The sequence below is a fragment of the Monopterus albus genome, unplaced genomic scaffold, assembly GCF_001952655.1.
Source record: "Monopterus albus unplaced genomic scaffold, M_albus_1.0 scaffold376.1, whole genome shotgun sequence".
Taxonomy (NCBI): domain Eukaryota; kingdom Metazoa; phylum Chordata; class Actinopteri; order Synbranchiformes; family Synbranchidae; genus Monopterus; species Monopterus albus.
The window spans coordinates 144,647-170,963 of record NW_018128256.1 but is presented as its reverse complement, the minus strand read 5'-3'; the positions used below and the strand labels follow the sequence as shown (position 1 = coordinate 170,963).

At 40.8% G+C, this 26,317-nt stretch overlaps 2 protein-coding genes across 6 annotated transcripts in view; both read left to right on the top strand.

Annotated features, from left to right (window-relative positions):
* The window catches only part of rufy3 (RUN and FYVE domain containing 3), a 15,899-nt gene extending 1,726 nt beyond the window's left edge, over positions 1-14,173 (top strand). The window contains exons 1-18 of one of the 4 annotated variants that reach the window (XM_020585773.1): positions 1,770-2,386; positions 4,178-4,351; positions 4,659-4,776; positions 4,948-5,049; positions 5,132-5,255; positions 6,041-6,105; positions 7,086-7,151; positions 7,250-7,319; positions 7,407-7,496; positions 8,084-8,167; positions 8,445-8,612; positions 9,314-9,411; positions 10,450-10,569; positions 11,167-11,290; positions 11,366-11,451; positions 11,554-11,581; positions 11,812-11,889; positions 12,451-14,173. In XM_020585773.1, coding sequence (XP_020441429.1) covers positions 2,209-2,386; positions 4,178-4,351; positions 4,659-4,776; positions 4,948-5,049; positions 5,132-5,255; positions 6,041-6,105; positions 7,086-7,151; positions 7,250-7,319; positions 7,407-7,496; positions 8,084-8,167; positions 8,445-8,612; positions 9,314-9,411; positions 10,450-10,569; positions 11,167-11,290; positions 11,366-11,451; positions 11,554-11,581; positions 11,812-11,889; positions 12,451-12,594 — 1,917 coding nt within the window. In that variant the 5' untranslated portion in view covers positions 1,770-2,208 and the 3' untranslated portion in view covers positions 12,595-14,173. Of the gene's footprint in view, positions 1-1,769; positions 2,387-4,177; positions 4,352-4,658; positions 4,777-4,947; positions 5,050-5,131; positions 5,256-6,040; positions 6,106-7,085; positions 7,152-7,249; positions 7,320-7,406; positions 7,497-8,083; positions 8,168-8,444; positions 8,613-9,313; positions 9,412-9,588; positions 10,281-10,449; positions 10,570-11,166; positions 11,291-11,365; positions 11,452-11,553; positions 11,582-11,811; positions 11,890-12,450 lie in introns of those variants that run through there. The other 3 variants (XM_020585772.1, XM_020585775.1, XM_020585774.1) reach the window with 3 other exon arrangements.
* Positions 14,174-16,084: 1,911 nt separating this feature from the next.
* LOC109951322 (metal transporter CNNM4) overlaps positions 16,085-26,317 on the top strand; it is a 39,690-nt gene continuing 29,457 nt past the window's right edge. Inside the window, exon 1 of one of the 2 annotated variants that reach the window (XM_020585769.1) lies at positions 16,085-18,101. In XM_020585769.1, the coding sequence (XP_020441425.1) occupies positions 16,685-18,101 (1,417 nt within the window). In that variant the 5' untranslated portion in view covers positions 16,085-16,684. The remainder of the gene's footprint in view (positions 18,102-26,317) is intronic. The other variant, XM_020585771.1, reaches the window with a different exon arrangement.

Sequence of the window (26,317 nt, the reverse complement as noted above, 5' to 3'; positions counted from 1 at the left end):
GATTAAGATTACGGCTGAACATATCATACAGTAGCAACTTTCTATCTAGTTATCCTGGAACATAAACAACCTGGAGTAACTCGTGGAAATGAGTAAGCATTTAACAGCCTGAGCTAGACATCCTGTCTACACTAAAGACCTTTCTAAAACAACAAGTACCTAACCAATACCTATCTGACTAAAAAATACCTAACAATAACATCAACAAAGTATGTGGATTAAAAGCTTGGTCCATTTGCCTTATGAGCATTTCTCTGTGGTAGATTTCCTGTGTGTCACGTTCTTTTGACTGACTTGATTATTTGCTCTGGGGCACTCCTGTTTGTGATAGAGAGACCGCTTTGATTGGCTGTTGAGCTTAGTGAATCAGTGCACCAGAAGAGAAAGGTTAGGGAAAGCCTCTTCAATCTGTTGCTGTATTTCACCCATTTAGTGCGGGTTGTCCTTGTCTTTTTGCCTCCATAACACCCTTTCTTCTTTAACAACCAAAAGACCAGGGACAGAGAACTGCAGCATCATTTACAACTTCTTATCCCACATATTCTCAAATAGCAGCAGCTATAAACAGCAGCTGTTATGACCTAGAGGTGTTCTGTTTATAGCTCATGAACACTTTTTCCCTGTTAGGGGTCACCACACTGACGATTCGCATGTTGACATTTGGAACGCGTTTTACGTCGGATGCTCTTCCTGACACACCCCTGACTCGAACCCGGGCATCAGTGGCGAGAGTGCTGCACCATAACCACTAGTCTGTCAGGGAAGCTTTGTTTTGTTTATAGCCTATACTTCAGCATTTTAGCTCTTCTTTTCCTTTCTGAATGGCAAATTAAGATGGCACGAACTGCTGGTAGCTGAAGTTATTTCTCTCAAGCAGGCACATGTGCTAGTCGGCCATTGGCTGTAGTCTCTGCAGTGTGTTCAAGTGTCACTTTTTCAACTCGACCGGTCCAGATAAATCCTACGCTGAGGTCGGCCTTTGTCGCAGCTAGTTATTTCACTTCAGCTTGGTGTGTCTCTGCCCTTACACCTACAGTTTTCCCTTTGGTAAACTCATTTCACATTGGATTCATACGATCGTTGCACTGTTTTAAGAGGACATATGCACTGACTGTAGCCATAAAGTCATCACACACTTATGTATAAGTAGGTCAGTAATGAGGCTTTCCTGAAGAGCTGCAGCATTTAGTTGATTATTCAAATAGAAGATCAATAGAAAATTAATTTGCAACTATTTTGTTAATCAATTAATAATTTCTGTCATGTTTTGAGCAAAATGCCTGAACTCTCAGGTGGAGGCATCACCAGTATGGATGTTTGCTGCCTTCTCTGTTTTATCACTGTGTATTGTCCTCTGGAAGTCCTCTGCTAAATATCATTTCCTCATCAATATCAAGTCTGGCTTTTCATTTTGTCAACATGCACTAGGCCTCTAGAAACTCTGTCGAAGTGTGGGTGCTTGTCTGTCTTTTCTGGTGTTATAAGAATTGCACCGCTTGGTTTTCTTAAGTGGACATTAAAATAATACAATAGCCATGTGCACCCAGGACCTCTGGCCTTATTACTAGCTTTGCTGTGCTGCTGCAGCCAGCTCAGTGATTGCACTGCCAAATAACCCTGTTGATGTGTCCTCTGCTGCATCATTAGCATTGGCTGGGTACTCTAGGGACCCCCCCCAACCCCCCTTCTTTTTTTACGCATGCACCATCTGCTCACGTGATAGTGTGTTGCTGTACCCAGCACTACTGTCGGCCATCTTGGTTGACACCCACCCAGTGCATACACTGCGGTGCGCAGCCAGTCCAATCAGAGTGAATGGAGGAGGGCTGTGATTTTCAGGACGGTGTGCTCTTAAATTTTAAATTCCTATTCTGCTCAAAAGGGATAATAAGAGGCTGAAGAGGAGGTGGAGGAGAGGAGGGCAGGCAGCCTTTCTCAAGACAGCAGCGTATTTCACTGAGCTGTAACAAGGAGGAGAAGAGGATGCAGGCTTAAAGAGGAGGAGGAGGGAAAGCAGCACCCGTTCTAACACCTGCTGAAAGCTGCTTGGCCTTTTCTCCCTTTTGTTTTGATACTCTTTTCATTCTCTCTGATCTCTTCTCTCTGACCTCTTATTTTTTGGGTGGCGTTCACTGGTTTGTGGAACAAAAGCCACTACGCCTTTTTCCCTCGGTGGTGTTGGTTTTGCCTCGTATCTGCTGAGTCATCATGTCTGATCTGACGCCTCAGAGCGAAACCCCGACTCCCACCACCGACAAGATCACCCAGGCCGCCCGCGAGACCATTTATCTCTGTAACTTTCGTGTATCTGTCGATGGTGAGTGGCTGTGCCTTCGCGAGCTCAACGACATCTCCCTCACCCCAGACCCGGAGCCGGCCCATGAAGGTAACGTGACAGATTAGCTCAGCATCCCAGGAGATTTGTGTGAGCTCTGTTAGGGCGTGGTGTCTCACAAGGTCCCCAGATGCTACACGATTCAACTGGTGAACCGTGGTCATGTGTCCAGATGGGGCTGTGTCATGATGGATTTTTAGGAGAGATGGTGTGATGTTCCTGAGAGCTACACAGCAGGATGACGCTGTTTGTAAATAATCCTGGGCTGGCAACGAAACAACCAGGAAGTACAGGTTGTTTTGTCATGAGAATGTAGTTACCGTAAATCAGATCTGGGCATTGAGCACATACTTTGCTTTATCAAATGTGCAAATCAGCGGTGTTCACTTTATTTCTATTATTGCTTTGGATTTGATGGGGTGCACAGTATTTGTTGACCAACAAGACCCCCCCTCCTCTGTTACCCTGCCTTCTGTCAGTGCAAAGCAGGCAGGTGGCAAATTCAACACTGCAGCCCTTCGTCTCTGAAGAAGGTTAATGGTCAAATGTAATGACATTGACCATTAACAGAAACATTTGTAAGACAAAAATGTCTCTTATGTTCTGAGTTAATGATGAGGTTATCATCAGGAATGCTCGGTATTCAGTTTTCACTTCTGATTTCTTTTTATTGCAGCATTACCACATGTCCAGCTTTCACAGGTGCACAACTTTAAGGTTAAATGTTAAGCTTTTTACTCAAATCAAAGTAATATGTGGCATTAATTTTGTAATTCACTTTTCAGATACGTTGTTTCCTTCTTTTTGTGTGTAGCAGAGGAATTCTTGAATGCTTCCTTGTTATAAGTGAACTGTCTACTATTGAAGAGGAAAATCTCATCTTCAGTCATTAGAGTTTTTAGAAATGTAGAAAGTATGTTAAGTTTCTTTTAGTCAGGCAGGCTAGTTGTTGGCATTACAGCAAATTAATGAAATAAATAAACCAACATTGACATTATATCTTGGCTATGTACATTTGGAAAATAATTTTTAGCATGTATTCTATTTATCATCACCATTGCACATGTAATTTATATTAGGTGCCATTAGACTTGTCTCGTACATGATTCAACTAACCAGTTGTCCACTTTATCACAGTATTTAATTGCTTGGGTGAGTAAATGGTGGTGCTGCTAAAGCTCTCTTATTGAAATCTGAGTATTTAAAACAATAGCCCTGATGCAGATTTACACAGTTTTAGCAATAACATAACACACGTGTGTGTTAATAACCTTCTGCTTGTCATTTTGTGTTGGAAGTCAGATCTTCATGTTCTGTACTGAAGTCCATGTAAATGCAAACTAGAGCCCAAATGTATACATGTGTTAATAATGTAAATGACATAGGACAGCACAACCCTGCTTTGCTCCACTAAAAGCCTCTCAGGGTCTGTTAACTGCTGGCATAAATAATGGATTAGGAATACACACATGGATGGGTCATACAGGCATTGAACATAGAGGATCTTTATTAAGTTTAGCAATGTTTCCTTGTTCAGCCGTGTTGTCTTTTAAATCTATTTCTTGTTTTAGTTCTGCATTAAAAGCATAAAGTCAGTTTTGTACTTGTAGATTTAACATAACCTTTCTCCCTTACTGTTTTACTAAAGGCCTTGTGCTTCATCTTACATTTCCCTGTTAAAACCTTATACTTCCTGGAAAAAAGTGGATTGTGTAGTGTTGAACAAAATGCAGAACTTGCTAGAATTATGTTAAGTTTAGCCCTTGAGTCACTCCAGCTGTTAGACCTCTATCGATGTCATTACTATGAGAAGGATCTTTTCTCTGTTTTTTGTCTTTTTAGATCCCAAAGATCCCGTTGCAATCGAAAGGCTCAACTTGATGAACATGGCGAAGCTGAGCATCAAGGGCCTGATCGAGTCTGCTCTCAATCTTGGACGCACACTTGACTCTGACTATGCACCTCTCCAGCAGTTCTTTGTTGTGATGGAGCACTGTCTGAAACATGGGTTAAAGAGTATGTATAGTGCACATTGCACCTTCATACGTGCACACCATGCATACAGTTCAATCTCAGTGTACATGTAACATCCACAGTTGGTGCAACTATGAGGAATATTTGTTACCCGGCCACTCACAGTCAATTTAGACCAACCAGATGCACATCGAAGAGATAAAAATGACAATTAGATGTTAAATGTTCTGTTTCTGCTGAAGCCAGTGGGTTTGTTTTTGTCTGTTTCATATCCAGTATGATGACTCAGTCACACAGAGTCCTCAAAATAAAATGATAAATACTGTAAATACTGTCTCTCAACTGTCAGCTAAGAAAACCTTCCTGGGTCAGAACAAGTCCTTCTGGGGGGCGTTGGAACTGGTAGAGAAGCTGACGCCTGAGGCAGGAGAGATCACTGCCAGTGTCAAGGACCTGCCTGGCCTCAAGTAAGTCTGTCGTACCTGTTCTTTAGAGAGGGCAGGCAGTCATGGCTTAAGATCAGTCTACTTTAAAAGCTATGGGATTAACTTGTCCTGTTGGTTGGAGAGCTTTGGGAAGCTGCTGTTGCTTAGTAAATATTGTAAGAAGTCATTTTGTACGTATTGTGTTGATTATAGGACTCCTCTGGGAAGAGGGCGGGCCTGGTTACGACTGGCCTTGATGCAGAAGAAACTCTCTGACTACATGAAGACCATCATCAACAGAAAGGACCTGCTCAGGTGGGTTTGTATCCCCCAGTGGTTTTAGCACAAGACCCATGCTTATAAATACCATACCAAAATCCTGGTCTCCTCTCTGTAGTGAATTCTATGAGCCGAATGCACTCATGATGGAGGAGGAGGGAGCTGTGATCGCTGGGCTGCTCGTTGGACTAAACGTCATCGATGCCAATCTCTGTATGAAAGGAGAGGACTTGGACTCTCAGGTTGTTGTGCTTTCACTTCCACCATTTAGAGCAGCAGTGACACAAGAAAGACCGAAGTCCTGTGGGCCTAAAGTTTGAGTAGTGGTTGGAGGAGAGAGAAAGAGTCATGCATTTGGAATATAACGTAATGTGGCGGTGGTCATTTTTGTGTCTAGTAACTGAAAATAAGTAAAGATGTCAGCAGCAGTAGTTGAAAGGGTGTACAGGAGTTTCAACACTTTCATCAGTTATTTTGACATTCAAGTGTTTTTGGAGTGATAAACCAAAGTAAACGAGGGGCATTTATGTAAGCATTAAAATCAGGCTGTCCTGTTACGTTAGTCTTTTTCTACAATCAAATTCTTGTTGTTTCTGTCCCCGTCATTGCCCCTGTAGAAATTCCATAGACAGTGAACAGCCTGTCTTAGACTACTGAGGAATTGCTGCTTCATGCTCTGTTAGCTGTTACACTGGAAATGAGCCCAGAACGACTGGGAGGACTGGCAGGTTGCCAGTGTGTCATCAGCTTTTGAGCAAGTGTTACTGCATGTTCAGTGAAGTGAAGCCTCTCCAGTAACAAGCCTCTTGTTAATCTGAGGTTACAGTTACTACTAAAATATTTATGTCTAAACCAGGGTAAAACTTCTTAGTATTTAAAGCAGACATGGGACATTACACCACCCTGCACATCCTAAACTGTCTCACGCATAAGAAAGGGTCTTTTGTGAACAGCAAAGTTTCGCTCTTTGAGCTACAGCGTGGTGTCTGTCATTGACTTCCTCTTTCTTATTGAATATTTCCTGCAGGTCGGGGTGATAGATTTTTCGATGTACCTCAAAGACGGCGGGCACAGTAGTAAAAGTGCAGAAGGGTGAGTGCTGCTTCCTCTTTAACCAAAGTCATTTGCATTTCAGTCTATTTTAGTCTTTGAAAGTCTCAACAGTAGTTAGTCCCATCAATAGTGTGGGCCAAGAGGAGGGTTTGGTATGGCCATTGTATTTTATTGTTATGCTTATAGTCATTGCTTTCTAAGGTGTTACATCAGCTTTTAGTTCTGTCTTAGTAGGTGATGTGGTTTAATTTATAGACTGGCCATCAAGTTAATGTTTGTCCTGTGTGATTTGGCCATATATTATTGTTTGGATGTTAAGTAGAAGACATGGTAGAGTAATGTTTACTGCAAGGCTAAATTTATCAGTTTTTTGTTTGCTTTGCTGAGTTTTGTGGAGCACAGATGAATAAAAAAAATAAAAATATTTATGAAGCGGAAACAGTAGTTACATTGGTACACACTGACGAAGGCCTGTTGCAGAATCTAAGGTGGTGTCTTATTCTGTTCAAGTCCAAAACCATCAGATGTTTTGGCATTTTTGCTTGAAAAATTACTTGAATGCTTAATAAATTATTAAAAGTGGCTGCTGATTTATTTTTTTGTGGATTGACTAACTGTTGCAGCTCTACTGGAATGAGACAGGCTGTGTTCAGTTAAAATGTTAAATATGGAAAAGTGTTTGAAATCTGATCCGGTGCTCTTCGGCTGCAGCAGCACCATCTGCAGCTTCCATCTGTTGGGGGCTTACTTTCAGTGTAAATCTAACAGCCAGGTTTTAATGGGGCTATGTACCCTAGTGCAGCAAGATGCTGAGCAAAAAAAATTGAATAAATTTTAATGTTTAATGATTCTGATATTTCTTAAATAATTTCCTCATCATGAAAATATCTTCAGACGGCTGCAGCCAAGTGTAAACAACTAGTGTGGCTAAAAGCTAACAGTTTTTTTTTTTTAATGCTACGATGTGTCTTCGTCCTTCTGTCTGTTGTTTCATTCATCTTTCTCTTCTGCTCCTGCAGCGACGGGCAGATCACAGCAATACTCGATCAGAAGAATTACGTGGAGGAGCTGAACAGACATTTAAGGTTTGTCAGTGCGACCGACTCGCCTCACTCTTCACCTTGCTCAGCAGCTCGTTGAGCCTGATGACTGAAGCAGTTTCCTTTTTTCCGGCTGTTTATAGCGCATCAGTAAATAACCTCCAGGCCAAGGTGGATGCTCTGGAGAAGTCCAACACAAAGCTAACAGAAGAGGTGAGTCGTTCTCTCACACTGGTAGCTCCTCTACTTCTGCACAGCTGCGGGTGTTCACACAAATGTTCTGCTGACTTTGCTCCACAGCTTGCAGTGGCAAATAACAGGATTATCACTTTACAAGAAGATGTGGAGAGAGTAAAGGAGGAGAGCTCATACCAGCTGGAGTCCAGGAAGGTGAGCACATCATCACTCTCATTATTTCACTTGTTTCTTATAATTAAGTTATTATATTATCTCCTTTACACAAAAAATACTGAATTGTTCAGTATGTTGACGCCCACTGGGGATTCAGAAACATTTGTGCAGTAGTGTGACAGATGATAATTGTAATTCCTTGTTGAACCAGTGTTTTTAGATCAGTGTTAGCCAGCCATTTATTCATTTGCCTTTCTGTCATCAGATATTAACTATTGGCTCCCATCAGATGTATAAATAAAGATATTTCCAGCTCAGTGAAACTTTAGGAAACCATAACTGTGCAGAAAGCTTTTGCAAGTTGTTATTTGTTACCGAATGACAAGCCAGCTTCATGTTGTTATGATGTTCCTTCATTTATGCAGACAGTTGAACAATCTGCCAAGTGCTGCTGAATATACTGGATGTTTTAATTGAAACTGAAGCATTTGTAGTTGGCCATAAAGAAAAACATTCCCACTGCTGACAAGAAACAACAGGCATCTTCTCCCCGATACCACATGCAACTGGTCATTCAGTCCTAAAATGCATCTTGCTTTTTGTTGTGTTGTTACTGTTTTCTTCAGGCCTTAAGAAGCGACTCGGCGGCAGACGGACAGGCACTGGGTGAAACACGCAAGCAGCTCAAAGAGGAAACTCAGCTTCGATTGGTGTGTTTTAGGCTCTTAATGGTTACACCGAATTGTGTAACAGTTTAAATCTTTGTAATATCACGGAAACTGTCACAGATGTGTCACGGTTTTGCTGAAGTCTCTGGAAAAACCATGATACAGAGTTTATTTTTGCCACTAAGTGAAAATATACTATATTTAGGCTTTTATACAGTGAGTACATAACCAAGGTCTGCGTTGTTGTTAATGCGAAACACATCTGAATGTCTTCTGAATGAGAAGTACGTACCTGAAGTTAAAGCTGATGTCCGTGCAGGATGTGGAGAAGGAGCTGGAGGTGCAGATTGGGATGAAGCAGGAGATGGAGATGTCCATGAAGATGCTGGAGAAAGACATCTGTGAGAAGCAGGATGCTCTGGTGGAGCTCCGACAGCAGCTGGAAGACCTCCGTGCCATCAACCAGCAGCTTATTTACAAGTCACAGGTGAGACACCGCACCTGTGCAGGAATGATGGTTTGTCCGTGTTACATTGTCACCCCTGTAAGATTCAAATATCATCTGCTCTTTTTTTTTTTGCATTTTACATTGTGTTGTGCTGTTGAGACACTGTGGATTATAGTTAAGAGAAGAGATGATGAACACATGACACCAATCAGTAATAATTCTGTGGCGATGGAAGAGTTTAGCACTTATGGGGGCAGGGTGTTCTGTGGTCAGTGTCATTTTAAGGGTCTTCTCTGAAAGAACCAAGATTTCGCAGTCAGAGTTTTGAAGTGACACCCCTCTCTGGTAGCCTTTCTGCTGTGTGAGGGTTTAACCACTTGAAATGTAACTTTTTCAAAAAATAAATGTTGATTTATTTTTCATACATGATGACTTTTCCTCAGAATGTTACAGCTTTATCAGATAAGATTTTTGTCAAAAACCTGTTTGCATACCCAGAGTGTTTTGTCAAAAGCTAACCGTTTCATGACAATGTGAAAGTTTACAGCTGCCGATTCATAGGCCGCTTTTGTTGAGCTCCGTCCTTTGGCAGACCTTAGTTACAGCATTTCATTCAGTTAACATACAGAGACGCTTAGTAACTGTCACAGTCTCGTTATTGTAGCTAAACCTGAAATCAGACTGATCCAAATAAACATCACTGAAACAAGAAATGACACTAAATGGCTCATCTTCTTCAGAGCACAGATGCCAGTTCTAAACAAAAGAATGAAGTCATCGCTCGCCTGGAGGAGAAAATAAACCAGATGTCAGGGACTGTAAAACAGCTGGAGACCAGGTGAGAATGACCTCCTGCAGCCGTAATTGGTATTTTGAATATTTCTAGGAGATGTGTTTGTAATGGTGTCACCAAATCTTACTGTCCTGTTTATCATTTTTCTCCTCCACTTTCATTATCATTGTTTTTTTTCCCATCATTTATTTTCCCTGTTTGTTTTTTTTAACACTGCATCAGTGAGAAACATTTGATGAAGCAGGCCAGAAACCTGAACTCAGCAGCAGGGAAGCTGCTCCAGCTGCAGCAGTAGCTCCCCACTTTCATACATCTGAATACAAACATACAACCTAATATAGAAATAACCAAACTAGGATGTTCTCTTTTCTGTACCATGCTCCTTTGTTGTTGAAAAATAAAAACCATCTTCCCACAACCTCCTGCAGTGGCTCTCCAGCATTAGCTTTGAATAGCGTGGACTGAACTGATCCTTTAGCGTCCTTGTGTTCTCTAACAGATGTGTTCACTTTGATTTGGGAGGCAGTTTTTACAAACAGCCCATTAATGCTTTGTTGCGAGACGAGTAGCTGGTCTGAAGGTCCGCTGTGGACAGATGATTTATGTGCCAACAGAAAGATCCTGGATATTTGGCAGTTGGTGGTCTTGATGTAATGTTATTCCAAAAATTCACCCACTACCAGAAACTGTGCTTTTAAACCAACAGGGACTGACAGAAGGAGGAAAAATAGAACAGTGAAGCTGAATTGATGTTTTGGGGTCTGATATCCAGGGAGTTTGTCATTTTGGTGATTCAGGTGTCAGGGCAGGGAGGAGAAAAGGGCAAAATCAGTTTATTAATTTTGAATTGTATGTGACCATAACATTGGTGTAAACTGTCGTAACCATTAGGCTAATAAAACAATAAACAAGCAGCCTGCTTCATCTTCTTTGGCTAAAGTTTCACTGTCGTCCTCATTGCGTTTGATCTGTTTTTTGTTTTTTTATTTTGAGTTTTACTTGGCATTTCCTTCCAACCGTGTTTCTTTTCATCAAGTTTTCATTGTGCCATAAGTTTATGTTAACCCACTCACCTCAAACCAGATGCAAACAGGCTGGGAGAGAGAGGGATCTGGCCCTAGAGACTAACCGGCTCTTCAAACAGGACTTTGGAGACAAAATCGAGAGTCTGCAACAGGAGGTGGGGCAGCTGAGGAGGCACAGGTGAAGTCTGAGGGGATGGGAAGCTAAGCATGGGCAAAACTTAGAATGTACTTTTTGTTTTTAGACTGATGATATTCCTTAGTTTTCTTATTGTCAACACATCCCATAAAATGACTCAAACCTACTAATATATCTAAAGCCTGATGTAAAGTAGCTGCACCGCGCAACATGTTCCTTTATCACAGTGAACACACAATGTCATTTGTTTTGACTTGGTCTCACTTAGACTGTCCTGCTAACCCCAAATACTCACTAGAGCAGCAAATGGGTAGTACCGCGCAGCTAAATATAGTCCCTAATGAATGCACTATTTGCTCTTGTTTGGGTAAGGTTTACTAAAAACTACAGTGCCCTGCTGTTTTAGTAAATTACTGAGCCTTGTAGTAAATGAAACTGTATACTTGTGATCTGTTTTTAAAGTAGGCTCATAACTGAGGCAGTGGGAAATTCAGAAAGAACTGAACGAGAGTAAAATATTATTGACTTTGGTCCTTTCATGGGATTTGTTGACCTTCAACTGTGTCCTTTAAACAGTCCTGTGTTTTTGTTGAAAATGTGTAAATCTGCTTTGCCTTTTGGTTTATCTTGTTATTTCAGGTCTTATCTTGAGCAGGAGCTGAGAAAAGAGCGAGAACGGAGGAACAAGCATCAATTTACTGCTGCATCCAGACAAACCAGTGGTCCTCAGAAGGAGTGGCAACACCTGGAGAACCAACCAAAAGTAAGACTGTGCTTATGCAGTCCAAACTTACAAGTAGAGCCGTCTACTTTGTCCTGAAGTGTGTTTTTACAACAGCATCTCCCAGAATCTCCATCAGTCAAAAGTGAGAGCGAGCAGCTGCAGAGTGGACAGGAGGATAAAAGCAGTCTGAGCTCCAACGCGTAAGTACTGAGATTGGATTCTACAGCTTTAAAAAGCATGCATATTATGGGAAAACATTCTCTCATTTTTATTAATTAACCCCTCCATCTCTCCCCTTTAAGATCCTTGTCACAATCTGAGGACGAACAGGTGAGGACCAGATGACATGTTTACTTCTACCTTGATATCATCCTGTCTAAGATCGATTCTACTCCAGATTAAATTCTGGAGTTAAATTCACTTGAATCCAAGTGTTAAAATGTTTTCATCAAGGTTGTGGCTGAGCAATTACAAAGTGAAGTAGCAGCTGAAGTATCACATGCTAATGTCCAGTTATAGATGACAGAGTTGATGCTATGTTATTGTGTGATTCTCTGCAGCACAAGCCATGTGTGGAGACCAGTCAGCCTTCCCTCTGTACGATGTGTGAACAGGACGACTCTCTCATGAAGACAAAGGTACAAGGACAGACACTGATTCTGGAGCATTCTGAATGATCTTCTGGTCTCTTGGCAAATAAAATGTTCATTGATGGCTTTGTAGGAATTTGATCAAAAGCAAACTTAAGGTGTGGTTTGAACATCTCTTCATGTAAACCTTGGGTATGACCCTATATGTAACACAACATAAATGGACTTTCACATAGGCTTAAGACAAACTGAACAGTAATGTGATTTCAGATGGTTTTGGAAGATGAGATTATTTCAAGTTCAATTAATATATAAAATACTGAATCAAACTTCTCAGAAATGTCAGTATGACTTGCATCATTCATTTGGGTTTAGCTGTGAATGGGGCTGCTGCATTACTTTACATCTTAGGTGTAAAATAAAAAAAGGCCAAATCAAATGCTGGTGTCTTACATTGGGTGACATGTTTCTGCATTATGATGAACATTCACTTTGAGCCAATCCCATTTTCAGTAGGAACCAGTGGGTATGAGGTTGAGTGCCACAGAAAGCAAAGAGATCGCTACAAATGATGTCACGTCTTATTGTAACCCTGATTTCTGTCTCCAGAAACAGTGTAAGAACTGCAGTGGGGTGTTCTGTGATAGCTGTGTGTCCAACGAGCTGCCATTACCTTCCTCCATTCTCCCAGAGACTGTGTGTAGCGCCTGCTACTCTCAATTGCTCCAGCAATACGCTTCAACACCACCATGAGCAGACGCCAGAAACATGGATTAGTGGCCCTGCAAAAATGCACTTTGACCTCATGACTTGAAAAGTCATAAATCTGATGGAGTCCTGTAAGTCAGCAACTCTGACATAATTTTTATTTAGTTTAAGACAGAAACATGCTTATGGGTGTCAGAGTTACACAGTTGTGCATGTGCAGACACTTTTCTAGTCATAAACCTTCTCTTGGTTGAAGGTTTATGTTGAGCTGCTGTGGTCTTGTTTTCTAACTGGAACCTGCACTTAGCTGAAAATGGCACCTGATTGGACATTGACCTAAAAGACAGGAATCCTCTCATTCATTTGACCTCTCACAATGTCCATTAAGTGGATTGTTGATCAAAAGTTAACTGACAATATTTTAATCTGTTTTAAAAGTAAAAACAGGATTTTGTTGTTGTTGTGACTCAGCAGTTTAAACCCCAACTCCTCTCCTCCTTGACAACACAGTGATGCATCATATACAGGTCAGTATATGATGTATGTGGTGTTCCATAAAACCTTTAATCATTTTACTCATGATTTTTCACATCTATGCTCAGTGACATTAGAATTCAGGAGAACTGACAAAATGAAATACCGCACTTTTGAACAAATACAATATTTTAGGAAATATGTGTAAAATTTTTTACAGAATATAAGGTTGTTAGAAATGTTTATTTCACTCATAGGTTGTCAAACTGTAAAGCAGAAAGACACTTAAGTTTTATTACAATGTTATGACAACCAAATAGTGAATCTCTTATCTAATTGATAATTGGACAAATCTGTTTTCACATGATAAAGCTGTAGACTTGTCAAAGGGATGGTTAAACAGTTGAAAAAGGATTTATTTGCTTTATGTTGCGAGTTAGGTGAAGAGATCAGTACCACTCTGTCTATAAGATAAACATGAAGCTATAGCCAAGTGACCGTTAGCTTAGCTTAGCATAAAGGCAGGAAACAGGAGGAAACAGCTGGCAAGACTTAGTCCAAAGGTAACAACTCACCTCTCAGTACCACCCAAAACATTTCATGCTTGCACTTTGGGGATAAAAGAATAGGTGGATGCTGTTTCTGTGAACAGAGCCATGCTAGTTCCCCTGCTTTCAGTCTTTATACTAAGGTCTAGCTTCATTTTTACCTTGCAGACAGGAGAGTGGCATCTGGCTCTGCAAACAAACATATTTCCTAAGATGTAAGACTGTTCCTTTAAGTTAGAGCTGTTTATTGTTGGTATACTGTTTCTTTACTGTTGCTGTTGTGTTCTGTACAGACATAAAATCATCTCGTGTTGTCTTAAACTGTGCAGCAGGTGAATTATAAAAATCAGTGTTCAGATATTATGTTCTAGTCTTCTCTCTGTCTTAATGTATTACAGCACTTTTAAATGCATGGCTCGTCCCTGATGGGTTCCAAATGAGCATATCAGTGTGTGCTTATAGCAGCTATTATGTTTTGTTGATTTATATGAAGAAGAATTAGCAGCTGAGTAAAACCAGATCATTTAGTCTTTCTTGTGTAAGCTAATTAATATGAGATGGAAAGGCTTCTTAGAGCAACAATAAACCTTTATTACATTTTACTGGTGCTGGATTATTTGAACCTGTTTTTCACCTTTGTACTTATTAAACCTTGATTTCAGATAATACTTTGGTCCTCTTTTATAAACAAAACCATAAGCTCTTCTCATAAAGTTTCTTAGAGGATGTTTGTCTTGCAGCTATACTTTTAAATTGTTTTGTGTACAGAAATGAGGAGGAAGTGGAAAAAAACTCTTTGGTAGAAGTGGCTAGTTGTGCTTAAAATTGGTATTTTGGTTCACCCACACAACTTCATGAAAAATATCCACCAGCAGTTTTGTTTACTGTTCAAAGAAACCTTTTCTTTTTCCTGTCACGGCTAGTTGTTGTTGTTGTTGTTGTATAGTATAACTGAGTTCTGGTTCACCCGATTCTGCACATCGAGTGAGGAAATCAAGATATTACAGAGAATTCAAAAGTTTAATAACTAAAGTTTCATAAACCTTTTTGTGGATGTTATTTCAAAAATTAATTTACCAGCATGGTGCCAAAGTCACATTGTTTGTCAAATCTGAAATAAGTTCAAATTATCTTTGATTTTGTTAATTACTTTCACTTAAAGTTATAATGTAACAGCACCAATATCAGGTTTCCGATTTAGAGTCAAAAGTCACCAGAGTTTTACGTGATTTATTTAAATTCTGTCTCATTTTCACTCTGAGCAGCTACTGTACATTTAAGATGTTAATTCTTTCATTCTGTAAAAAGTCAGTCTTGTAGAGTAAATCTCATCTGAATATGACATAGAAAGGAGATGTCACAGGGAAGAACTGCCCTTCAGTTTTTAAATGCTCTTCCTGTACTTAGGCCAGCTTTTGAGTTTGCGATTTCAGTTTGTGGCTGGACATTTTTTGTTACTCCCTTGAAGGTTTGAGTAAAGAATGCATTATAAATAGTTTTGACTTCCGTCTGGTGCTTTTGCATTTGGGTCCAAAATTTGAATTCTCACACCCTCAGATTAGGGTGACAAACACTTACACTCAAACCCTACAGGCAGTTTAGGGTCACCAAACAACTGAACCTGCAGTTTGAACATTAGAGGGAGCTCTGTCATCAGTAAAGACAGTCATATACACTTTTTTTCTAAAGGAAAGGAGTTAATTCAGAATAAAAAAACATTCAGAATAAAAAAAAAAAACATTCATCTCCCTTTGTCATTTTCTGTAACCCAGCTCTCAGACTACTCTCAAAATAGTGGGGTTGGAATCATTTATTCTACTTTTCAGTGGATATATGATGCTGATGATGGTGCTAATTTCAATGTGACCTCATCTGTTCTCTTTATTTTGTACTCGTATAAAGAAAATTAAATATTTTGGATTAATAATGTTTTAAACTAAAGAGAACTTTAAATATGCAGTAAAATTGTCTAATTGTAAAAGTCTATTGTCCAAACAGAAATATTTACCACTGGCGTGTCCTAATCTGCCATCTTATGTTAGAAGAGGAACTCTAATGAAAATGAATTAACAGTAAGGCCTTTGAATTTATGTTGTTTTTTTCACCTGGGCAACCATGAGTTGGTTTATCAGATTGCTTATTTTTTCTATGTCAAGTAATTAATACACAGAAAACCTGGGGCAAGATAGAACTATTCCATCATAGCAGAGCTATAAGGCTGCAACCAACAATTACTTTGTCAATAGGTCTGACATTTATCTTTTTTCATAATTAACTGTTTCAGAATCAAAATCAGAATCTCTTGTCATCAAACATACACATAGTGCACAGCAAGATGAAATTATGTTTCCTTCACTTGTATAAAAAAACCTATAAAATTAGACTATCAATATGTCCATGATAAAACAACAAAGTAAGAATAAATAGTTCAACCAAATGAGGGTAGATTATACAGTATACAACTCTTTTATTTCCCATTGCACATGTCCATAATATATTGTCATAGTCCAGTTTAATTTAGGGAATGTTCAAGTTAGATGGAGTTTAAAGGCCTAATGGCCTGTGGGGGGGAAGCTGTTTCACAGACGAGTTGTCCTGGCTTGGAACCTACTGTATCTTTTTTCCAGAGGGCAGCAGAGTGAACAAATTGTGGTGTTGGTGAGAAGAGTTTCTGGTTATACTTATGTCTCTGCTTAAGCAGCGTTTGTGATGAATGTTGGTGATTGATGAGAGGAGATAATGATTTTCTCTGCTGATTTTACCACCCTCTGCAGCACTTTCCAGTCTAGTGTATAAAATGTCTTAAAATACCCACCATTATCATATTCAAATAGGTTTTTTGTCCAGTCAGTGGCTCTGGTACTCCTTAGGAGATTGACCTGGCCTTGAAATTCAGTCAAAATGAAAAGTACTTTATAAAATGTAAAAACATTCGTTGCTGGGTCAACCTTAAATGCAAACAATAACAGTCGACCTTAAAAAATAAATTGAGGGGGCACGGTCAATGTTTGCGAGTGACGTTTCCGCTGCTGATTGGCTACATCTTTGGGTATCAGCTCGTGGAACTGCGTAGTTGACGTCAGTTCCCCCGTTCGCATAGGGCAAAAATAAACATGGCGACAGACTGGAGTGGATGGGGGTTCACGCTAACTTTATTTGTATTTTCTTATGTTTTTACTGGCAATCATGTGGAAGCGGTGGTTTCGGAGTCGAGAAGCGTGACGCGGATACTCGGCATGAGGCTTGAGAAGAGCGACAAGCCGGCTGAGACCACCGAAAGAGGAGTGATTCAGGTGACCGAGGGCAGCGACATCCTCTTCAGGTTCTACGGGCTCCACTTGTTCCCAAACAGCTCTGCGCTCATTAGGTTCAAGGAACTGTACTCTAGTGATAAAGAGGATGATGCTTTCGGTGCAATCATGGTGCCCTTCAATAGGACTTGTCCCGAATACACGAGGGATATAGAAGTGAAGGGAGCCATGGAGGTAAGCAACCAGAATACCGCCGGAGTGCTCAGCCTCAGGATTAAGCAGCTCCGCAAGAGCGAGGCGGTGAAGGTGTTCGGCTTGTGCGTCCGCGACACCCAGGATGAGGAGGAGGAGAAGTGGTACATGCTGGACGACAAAGACGGCAGGTTGCGGGTGGTGGAGGAGAAGAAGTCTCTGCTGCCCATTTGGCTACAAGTGATCATCATCTCCTTGTTGCTGGTGCTGTCCGGCATGTTCAGCGGGCTCAACCTGGGACTGATGGCGCTGGACCCGATGGAGCTCCGCATCGTGGAGAGCTGTGGCACGGACAAGGAGAAGAAGTACGCGCGGAAGATCGAGCCCATCCGCAGGAAGGGGAACTACCTGCTGTGCTCGCTTCTCCTCGGCAACGTTCTCGTCAACACCACCCTCACCATCCTCCTGGACGACCTCATCGGGTCCGGGATTGGCGCTATAGTAGCTTCCACTATCGGGATTGTTATTTTCGGCGAGATCGTCCCCCAGGCGCTGTGCTCTCGACACGGTCTGGCAGTCGGTGCAAACACAATCCTGCTAACCAAGTTTTTCATGCTCTTAACTTTTCCTCTGTCGTGGCCCATCAGTAAGCTCCTCGACTGCGTCCTCGGCCAGGAGATCGGCACTGTGTACAACCGGGAGAAGCTGGTGGAGATGCTGAAAGTCACCGAGCCATACAATGACCTGGTGAAAGAGGAGCTCAACATGATCCAAGGCGCGTTGGAGCTCAGGACCAAAACAGTAGAGGATATCATGACTCCGCTCAACGACTGTTTCATGATCCAAAGCGACACCGTGTTGGATTTTAACACCATGTCCGAGATCATGGAGAGCGGATACACGAGGATACCTGTGTACGAGGACGAGAGGTCCAACATCGTGGATATCCTGTTCGTCAAGGACTTGGCCTTCGTGGACCCGGACGACTGCACCACCCTGAAGACCATCACCAAGTTCTACAACCACCCGGTCCACTTTGTCTTCCACGACACCAAGCTGGACGCAATGCTTGAAGAGTTCAAGAAAGGTTTGTACAGCTTATACAACGTCATGCAAATTGGAGGCAATTAGTTGTTGCACAGGAAGTCAGGTGTCACAGTTAGTCCTCCAAGGTGTCTCTTAAGCTCTACTGAAAGTACAGAAAGTGCAGGGTGATGGAGATCTTAAGCAAGCAAGCAAAGTTTATTTATATAGCACCTTTCTAAACCTGCGTTACAAGGTTCTTTCCAGTAAAACATAAACAAATAATAATAATAATAAAAATACCTAAGACCAGATAAAACACATCTATACAGTAAAATAACAAGAAAAATACATGGTCAAAACAAATACATCAATCAATAAACTTGTCGAAGGCCCGTGAATACAAATGCGTTTTAAGAAGTGATTTAAAAACAGACAGATCTAATCTCCCGTGGCAGAGACCATGTACAGCCTTATACACAAACATCAACAGTTTAAAATCAATCCGAAAACGAACAGGAAGCCAATGTAGAGAGGCAAGGACTGGAGTGATATGCTCATGGCGCCGCGTATTAGTTAAAAGACGAGCTGCTGCATTCTGGACCAACTGTAGTCGGGACATTAAGGCTTGAGAAATGCCAGTATACAGTGCGTTATAATAATCTAGTTTAGTGCTAATAAAGGCATGAATTGCCTTTTCAAAATCACTAAAAGAAAGAAAGTGTTTAACCTTAGCCAAAAGTCTCAATTGAAAAAAACTGGCTTTAACTACAGACTTTATCTGTTCGTCCAGCTTAAGAGCACCATCAAATACTACCCCAAGATTTCTCACATGAGGCCTCAGGTAGGAGGCCAAAAAACTAGGAATATCAGAACCAGTGACACCAGAGTTACCAATTACAACACATTCTGTCTTACTTTCATTAATATGTAAGAAGTTATGTGATAACCATGCCTTAATGTCCCTCAGGCAATCCCTCAAGGTCTGAAATGAGTTGCTCTTATTGACATTCAATGGCAAATAAATTTGAATATCATCCGCATAACAATGAAAAGACAACCCATATTTCATAAAAATCGATCCAAGGGGAAGTAAATACAAAGAAAAGAGAACTGGCCCCAAGATGGATCCCTGAGGCACACCACAGTTCAAAGGAACAGCAGAAGAAGAGAACTCATCAATATGTACAGCAAAACTCCTATCAGACAAATATGATTCAAACCATTTAAGAACATTACCATGAAGTCCTACAGAGTGTTGCAGACGGGACAACAAAATAAGATGGTCTACTGTGTCAAAAGCAGCCGAAAGATCTAGGAGAATCAGAATAGCAGTATTACCTTCATCCACAGTAAACACAAGATTGTTAAATACTCGCAACAGCGCTGATTCGGTACTGTGGTGTGTCTTAAAACCAGACTGGAACTTTTCAAATATGCCATTATTCTCTAAAAAAGTCTGTAACTGTATAAAAATCGTTTTCTCTAAAATCTTAGACAAAAATGGTAGCTTAGAAACTGGTCTAAAGTTCGATAAAACAGTACTATCAAGATTGGGTTTTTTAAGAATTGGTTGAACCGCTGCATGTTTAAGTGCCATTGGGACAATCCCAGAAGCCAAAGAGCCATTAATAAGATTGACAATGTCCAAACCAATACTATGAAAAACCTCTTTAAACAGAGCTGCTGGCATAATGTCCAAAGGACAATAAGAGGGTTTCACAAGCTGAACTACTTTCATAAGCGCAGCTAATGAAATAGGCTCAAACTTAACTGCACCACAAAGTAGCTGTGTAGTAAATATGAATGAAGTTCACTGCGTGTTTGTGTTGTAGGGACTGTCAGAGGTTTTGATTGAATGCTGTGCTCCTGTTTGAGGCATGTTTTATGACCTGTGCTTCTCTTATGTGTGTTCTTTTTTGCAGCAAGACCTTTCCCATTATCAGGTGACCTAATCTAGCAGTGATTGTGCTGGATGTGGGCTATAGCTCCAATCATTAGTTGATTAATCAACTGATCCTTCAGTTGAAAATGAATTGGGGACTATATTGATCTAATAATCTGTTTTGTCATTTTATAAGCAATAAATATAAACACACTATGACCTGGATGACTGAGAATTTGCATGGACATGTTTTCAGACTTGTATTAATTAAACAAAATATAGTATAATCATAAGACTTTATTGATCCCTGGTGTGGCTGGAAACTCACAAGCTACTCAGCAGTATAGTTTAATACAGTATAACATTAACATTACTGTAACATTAAATATGATGTAAACAATAATATATCAGTAATTATAGTCCAATAATATGATGTACACTAATGTGAACTGTGCCGTTCTGCATAATGAGTACTTTTAGTACTTAAAGTATATTTTATGCTAAAACTTAAGTAACAATGCAGGGCTTTTACTTGTAACACAGTATTTTTGCACTGTGATATTGTTACTTTTACTTAAGCAAACAGAATACTTCTTTCATCATGGACTCCACCCTAGTGATCATTCAGGCTGTGTTTAGCTGAGGAGGTTATAGCTGAGACTGACCTTTGACCTTTTTGTGGAGTAGTCCAGGCAATAAAATACGGGGATCAGTGATGTATGGATTTATTCTACCTGCAACACAGCAGAGAAACTCTACCAGATGTTACCTGTTGCTAGCATACGTGGTATATAGGTGATTTATATATTTTTGTTGATGCTCTTATTCTGATAGTCCAGGTGAAGTTCATTGTCTTACATGGCAGTGGTTGCAGTGTGCATGCATTCCGTTAGGAGATCGTCAGTCCGCCAGGCTCCTTTGTGTTATTACCAACGACATGTTAGTTTTAAATTTCATGCTGGAGTTAGACTGCTATTAAGTGCAGGAGGGATGACACTGAATGGAATCGCGATGTTTTACAGTTTTCTGTATTCAGAATTGAATGGGAAAGCGTGTAGAAACGTCTGACTATAGTGGATATTACAGGCAGTGACTCTGCAGAGATGTGGGTTTGAGTCTTTCTCTGAAATCAGTTGTAACCACAGGCATGTGATTAGTGATATTAAAAGCAGTTCCCCATTTCAGTTTTTTCTTTGCTTCATGTCCACATACACACACACGTGCACACTCTCTCTCTGGAGGGTGCACACACACTGACGCCATCCCCCGTAGGGATGTATTTTTCCTTTCTCACTCATCTTGACTCAAGGTCACAGAAAGCAGACACACACACACACACACACACACACACTTGCTGTGTCTGTATCTCAGCACAGTGTGTTGATCTCCCCATCTCTGTAGCAGCATCAGTGTCCAACTGTACGATATATTAATGAAATTAAAATTTCACTCAACTTTGTTGGCAAATTCATTTTAAGCCACTGTGCTTTTTGTCTCACTACCAGTGAGTAATATTGAGGTGGGGGGTGTTTGACCAACAGAAGAACTTTCTCTTAATTCACAACACCACATCAGGTGCTGTCAACTAGCTGTTTAGTTTAGTTGCTATATTCAGGTGCATGGCGCTGTGTGACTTTTGGCCAAGACACAGCTCTGCGGTTCATTATAGTAGGCTCGGCTGGAGACCTGGGAGGGTTTGGTAACATTGCCTCCCCCAAACACACCAGTCCACAGACAGATAATTGAAACCTACGCTGGGTTGAAGCTTGGCAAAGAGATTTTGAGAATACACTTAGTTGAATCTGAGGCTTATTACAATGGACAAACCTCAGTGTCTCTCGGTGGTCAGATGTACACAAGGATTCATTATTTGAAAGTAATACTGAACAGCATATTCATATATGTTTGTTTTGCCTTTGGTAAAGTTAAATGATATAGTAAATGAACAGTGGTTTTCTGCTTCTGAGCCTGAGTAAGAGGTCAAGTAAAAGGATTTTTCAACAGCATCATGATTACTTTAATATTAGGTCATATTGAAGTGATCTCAGATGTCGAGTACTATTTTAGGAATAACAGAACCTTCGTGGGAATAAAACTCAAGGGTTGTTTTGGCATTTTGCGGAGCTTTGGCTAATGCGGCTGCTTGATGACTTACTAGTCTGGAATCTGGTGTTGACCAGCTTCAAAGCTAATATTTTACAAAGTATGCACAGAGAGCTACACTGGTAAACCACGAGGCAGGAAAGTGTAGCCGTAGGCTGAATATTGTGGAAAATGTCGTCTGATGTGACAAATGGCTCAAAATGCAACTAATGTGAACGCACTGATTGATGCAGTCCAGATGTAGTCAGTGATTTGGTTTATTGTCACCTCATCAGACATTAACTGTAAGTAGAGGTAATTCATTAATGGATTTAGTCTGTGTAAGAGGAGTGTTGAATATACTGTTAATATAGAAAACAATGGAGTAAAAGGGTGTAAATTAGTCATCAAGAATCTGATCCTATATGTACCCTATATGTTATTTATAGTTTACCTTATTGTGCCTGTTACAGGGTTTATGTGAGGGGGCTTTCACTTCAAGGAGATCTGACATTTAACAGTAAATGACAAATCCACAGCTACAACGAACAGTGAGTGATATTGGGTGGGCTGTCTTTGGTCCAGTGGTGCTTTATGTACTTAAAGCTGTGAAAAACAGTGAAAATACACTCCTACGTTTGAATCGCACTTCTTGTAAAGAGGTGTCTGCACCATGTACAGGGGAGATGTGCAGCTGTGATGAAGTATTTCTTAGTCATTTGCATGTAAGAGCAGATTTGTCTGCAGTGCTTTCCTGACATTCATCGAGTGTCCGGTAGAGTTTACTTCAGAAAACACACAGTCACTGTAACTGAAGAAACTCCAAACGGCACCAAGCATAAAAGCCTTTAGTTCATTCAGTGGAAATCCAACATAAAGATGTTATAATTGCTTTCAGATGCCATTTGATTCACAAATAACCATGCAAGTAGTGGAAAAACACAGCATTGAGCAGTTGCAAAATATTTTTTGCACCACGTCAGCCTCCGTGCTGGGACTGTGCAGCCTGCAGCCCTGTGGCGGTGAAGCCCAGGCTCAATTGCCTGTTGGCCCCCCTGCTGCTCCGCTGACCCGACTCCCTGCTTACATCTCAAGTTCCTCTCCCTCGCTGCTTGGCATCAGTTACCACGGTGATGCCATCCAACAGCGTCGGTGTGTGTGCACAGATTTCTTTAGGTTGTGCTCGCTGTATATTCAAATGTTCTCGGTCAGTTCGGTATTTGAGCCAGTAAATTCTGAGGCATATGTTCAGTTCTGAATGTATCACAATAAAGACGGTCATTAATACTGCACAGCCTGACATTCCACCTGCGCTGTGTGTGCACTCAGCAGCCTCTTCAGACAACATGATGCAACCTTTTAGCAGGCCTACGAAATGACCTTATTAGATGGGATGAAATTTTAATGACTTGCTGGCAGGAAATGGTAACAGCAGACATCAAGGAAACAGAAACATGTAAGCAGGCATGGCAAGCAAACACAGTTTAAATATGTATTAATATAGTCCGCACTATAATGCACTATAGGGTCGAGTGAAAAGAAACTTACCAGTTGTCTTGGTCACTGATAGTGAAAACAAGGAAGCACACAGTGAAAAAGACAAATAATAATTTTAAACCTGATTGTAATGATTTTAATTGTCTTAAAAGTTTAAAATCAAACTGAACAAATGGATATTTTTAAGTTGTCTGTGTAGTAATCGATCTGTGGTCCTAGTCCAATCCCCGTATCTTCATTGTTCATTGGACCCTCATCATCCTCATCAGTCCACTGACAGTCACTGATACATGAACCAATGATGTAAACACACTTTGTTAAGATTTGTTTGTTTTGATCAAACTAGCTTCAGAAGGTATTTGGACTCTTTACTTGTAAAACCACGTTTTCTGTTTGTCATTATGGCTTTTTGGGAGTAGAGCATCATGATGTGCAACACGACATAGTTTGCAAAAAAAAAAAACATGTAGGGGTGTGAATCTTTTCTGAAGCTGCTGTACATTTGGTCAAAGTTGAATGTGTCCTTATTTCTTTGTCAGTAATTCAGTTAAGTTGTTGAAGATATTCTTATGGATCCAGACATAAGAAAGAAAATACAATGTGTAAGAGGGCAGCACAGCGGTGCAGTGGTTAGTGCTGTCGCCTCTGGCCACCCCACCCAGGCTTTAGGACTCGATGATGTTTGTCTGTTAGCTGCATATCTGTGTAACCTGTCAGAACATTAAAAAGAAATGCAGTGCCCTTTAGGTGGTAACACTGAGAAATAAGCTTTTAACTACCTGGCTTCTTTAATTTGAAGATTTCTCTTCTCTCTTATATCTTTATAAATATCTTTGCCTTGTGATTTTCAGATATTTTTGCTATTAACCTTAACCGCTGCAGTTAGTTGGAAGCCAGATGTGTCGTGTGCATGTGTGAGTGACTACGGCTACGTGCATATGTTTGGGACAAGCGCTGTTGCCACTAAGTGTGTTCTGATGCGCGTCACTAGTTCCTGCCTCGGGCCCTTATCTGAACACTTTCATTTAATCGAAGGCTAATCTCAACCTCAAGCCCAAACTGTGGATCTGAAAGAAGCTGGAGATCAGCAGTGTGCTCACTGTGTCTCTCTGGATGAATGAACACAGGCGGCTTGGAGTGAAATGTTGACCCAGTCTCAGCCAGATAAGGTTGTCGGACCGGAGTCCTTGTGTGTAACAGGCGTGTCTCCCTCTCTCACCCTGTCCTGCATCTCTCCCTCCATTTCTCTCCTGTTTCTGCCTCTGCCCGTCTGTCCTTGCTTTCCTTGTTTTGTTTTGACTGAGTCTTTCATTCACTCTTGGCAGCTGCTGAAGGTGTTGAAATGCTGATAGTCTTCTGTGGTGCTAGAAAATCTCAGCTTTGTAGAAGGCTGTTCTCAAATTAGTCACTAAAAGCAGTTTATGAATAAATGTTGAGCAGGAAATAGGCCATGCAGATGCAGCATCATGCATGTGAACGGTTCTAAAAGCTAAGAGGAGCAGCACTCGTATGATGTGATATTAGCATTCGCAGCACATTGCATAGCTTTGCAGCCTCTGAAGTTGGGCCTTTTGGACAGCTGGTGCTGCTTTTTAGAGAATCCCCCTCTACCAGTTTAAAGCCAGTCCCTACCCCTGTTGGTTTTCTGTAGGGTGTTGTGTTTGCAAGTGTCTGTCCAAGTATCTGACTTCCCATTTGGAAGAGATAACCCCTCAGGTGTTCTGCTGAGTCGCAGAGTAAACACACGTACACAACCCGACATTCACCCACACACTTATCAGCTGACTGCCCTGTCTGTAGTGCTGTGTTTTCACTTGGGGAGGATAGACTTGAGACTGACGTAGCTCTGCAAACAGTTTTATTTCCACCGTAGCATGCCATAGTTCCTGAAAACTCGGCTTAAAACATTGTTTAATCTAAAAGACAGTCAACTACACACACCCACACATAAACTTCTGTATCTCTAAACTGGTTTAGAAAAGGAAAATGTTCCCTCATTTTATTTGTTGCTCTTCTTAAGCACCTTTTTTTTCTCTGAGCTATTCTTTATCACGTTTTGTGCTCAACGTCAAACAGCCACATATTTCACACAGAGATCCAAACCAGAGCTAAAAGACGGTCATTGATGGACTTAGTCTGCATTTTCTCAGGTAGCCAGAAACATTGCTTTGGATGAATGATAAAAACAAAATAAAAAAAATTGCAGGTTTAAGATTAATTAACAATGATTGAGACTGACCTTCAAACTATAGTTCAGTCAGTGAAGACACAAATTAACATGAATGCAGGAACTTTAATATAGATTCTTGGCGTCCAATATCCCCCTGGAGCCTTGGACAAGGCCTGGACTGAGAGCAGAGCAGAGCGACAGCACAGCTAAGGTGAAATATCCTTCAGCTAAGACAGACATTGGCTAATAGATGTTCCCATGCTCCAACCCCAGTGAAGTGACTGGGTAGTAGTAGAGAGGTGGAGCCTTAGTGCGATGACAGATGTGGCTGTTACAGTTTGCACAGATTGGATTTGCACAATTTGTAGGATTGCGGTTTACATTTCCACTTTCTGGGCTCCTAAAGGAGTTTTTGTGCATATTGGCTTAAAAAATTGCATTTAAAAGCTTCTTCTTTAACTTGGGAAGAACAATTGACAAAACGGTGCCGCTACAATAATAGTAATTATTATTAATTATTATTACATCACAGTAAATATTATTTGCAGCCCTAGAAGCTTCTGCACCTTTAGAAGAGTGGACTGGCTCCAAACCTTCACTTTGCTCTGCTGAGACTCGCACAATCAGCGGCTGGGAAAGGGTTCCT